Consider the following 2,500-nt stretch of genomic DNA (forward strand, 5'->3'; position numbering starts at 1 on the left):
AGAAGTTATTTATTGGTGCCTGAGGAAGAAGAAAGAACCGGGGAAGTTGATTAGAATGGTAAAGATGATATAAAAACGAAGGGCAAATGTAATAACAGCTGTTGGAGAAGCAAAAACCTGTAAGGTTAGTGTTGGATTACACCAGGGGTCAGGATTAAGCGCGTTTTTATTTATGTTGGTCTTGGATATGTTAAGTGAAGGGCTCAGAATGAAGAGCTCTGAGAGTTGCTATATGCAGAAGAATTGGTGATTACTGCTGAAAATTTGGAAGAATTACAGAGAGGGTAGTAGAAGAGCAAAAGACTTTGGAAAGGGGTGTCTTGAGGGTGTATGTGGATGAGAATGAAGCTATAATTTGCAGTAAAGAAGGTAAGGAAAGAATAACATACATGAAGTTAGAGGAGCAGTTATAAACAATTAGAACTATTTAGATACTTGGAATCCACTATAAATCAGGAGGGAGGATGTGAAGCTGAAGTGGAGAGTAGGATAAAAGCAGCTTAGGAAAAGTGGAGGGAGGTAGCGGGAGTGGTATGTGATAAAAAAAGAGCCAATCAAGGTAAAAGTCAAGCTCTATAGCACAATAATGAGACCAGATAATTGGCCTTTAAGACGAAAAGAGGAAGCAAAGCTTGAGAGAACAAAGAATAAAATCCTAAAGTGGATTATAGGAATATCAATACTTGAAAGATTGGAAAATGATGAAATAAGAAGAATGGCAGATGAAGTAAAGATTACGGAGATGATAAGTGTTACGATTGAGTTGGTGTAGACATGTGTTGAGGATGGATGGGGGAGCGAATGAGGAGGGATTGGAAGGAACCTGTTAGTAGAAGAAGATCAGGAGGGAGTCAGAAAAATAGATGGCGAGAAAAGGTGAAAGATGATATGGAGAGAAGAGGTTTGGTAGAAGAGGATGCCTTTGACAGAGGGCATTGGAGAGGGCGTATCAGGCAATCGACCCCTTACTGTAGGGATAATGGTGAAGAAGAAGAAGAAGAAGAAGTGAAAAAACACGAGAGTCCTTCCATTACATCCTTTCTAACCATCTTCAGAATTAAGTGACTGCGTTGCTGCGGCTTTACTGCAAACCAACAGCATTAAACGATCGATCCATCGACATGTGAGGTAGGAAGAGCAATGTGGATCAATTGTTAATTATTGAAAAAAATTATTATCTGTAGAAGATATCAGAACGATCATAGGCAACTCTTTCTTCCCATTCAATTTCTGAGATTTACAAAGTAGAATGTTGATATTTCCAACCAAGAAAAATCGCATATTCAGGCAAGCATTATTTTATGGAGGGTACCTTCAAAACTCTGCCAGTTATTTTTGAACAGCTTTACACTATCTATGGATCAGAAATTGGCTATTTCATAGCATTCGATTTTGGTTTATTACTGAATAAAAAGAGAAACACCCAATTTCCCCGAACTGTTATAAAAATAGCACCAACTTGATATTTTGAATCTGTACACACTGATTTTGAGCAATCTATAGGGAGGGAATTTGAAGAAGAAATCCTATCTAGCAATCATTAGTTTTTTTTTTCTTATTTGAGTAATTGTATATATAACAAATTATGTTAATTTTGCCTCAAAAGAAGATAGTGCACTAGTGTTGAGTTGTGGTTAAACCTTCGCACGTTGTTAGCCCTTGCACTCGTTCCCGCAGATTGTCGTTGAAACTTTGAATGTGCTAATGGATGGAAATACATATCCAGCTATAGTCGGCTAGTAGGAAGACACGTGGATTGGCCAACCCAAGTTTGAAATTGAGATATGGTTCTGTTTTGAAAGGCAAAACAGACAAACAACATAATTGAAGGAGGGTGGCACCGCGGATTTCTTCATCAATTCTCTGTTGTCATCCAACTATCTGGAAATCTTGAGCAACATTGAGAAGACGATAGTCACTGAATGAAATCAATATCGAAAAGTTATTAAATAAAATCGAGTGTAACAGGAAAAAAAAAAATTATCGGAAGTCTGCAGAGAAGTTGAAGACGCTCACTGATAAATTCTTAAGTATCGGAATGTTGATAAACTTACAGATATTTTGTTTTAGATTTTTTTTTCACTTTATCTAGTTTTGCTCAATTAATGAATTCAAGAACAATTTATTGTTTTCTTTTTATATACCCTCTACTACTATATTTTAATAACAAAAACCTAATATAGTGATTATAATAAAAAAAAGTATTCTCGATTGACTGTTTATAGCCATCTCTTTTGTTTTCAAACAATTAGTAATTTGAACAACAGCTCACTTAAACAAATGCCTCAGAACAATTGTTTTCTCATAATTGTCCGGATTAGATTATTATACATACATATATGTATACTGTATATACGTAAATATAGAAATATGTATAATGAGTTTTCTCTTTCTTTAGGGTATGCAAGGAGTTACAGTCAGTTCGTCTGGAGGGATAGACGTGACGTACCATGTAGCCCATTTCACCTGGGCAACACCTGGATTTAACTTCACTCTTGAA

The 2,500-nt window shown here is 36.0% G+C and overlaps 1 protein-coding gene across 1 annotated transcript in view; it reads left to right on the forward strand.

The window, feature by feature from the left end:
• Nucleotides 1–2,500, forward strand: part of LOC137657428 (uncharacterized) — a 103,200-nt gene that overhangs the window by 76,394 nt on the left and 24,306 nt on the right. The window contains exon 14 of the mRNA XM_068391763.1: nucleotides 2,399–2,500. This exon is cut by the window's right edge and continues 50 nt beyond it. Coding sequence (XP_068247864.1) covers nucleotides 2,399–2,500 — 102 coding nt within the window. The remainder of the gene's footprint in view (nucleotides 1–2,398) is intronic.

The sequence above is a fragment of the Palaemon carinicauda genome, chromosome 18 (assembly GCF_036898095.1).
Source record: "Palaemon carinicauda isolate YSFRI2023 chromosome 18, ASM3689809v2, whole genome shotgun sequence".
NCBI classification, from domain to species: domain Eukaryota; kingdom Metazoa; phylum Arthropoda; class Malacostraca; order Decapoda; family Palaemonidae; genus Palaemon; species Palaemon carinicauda.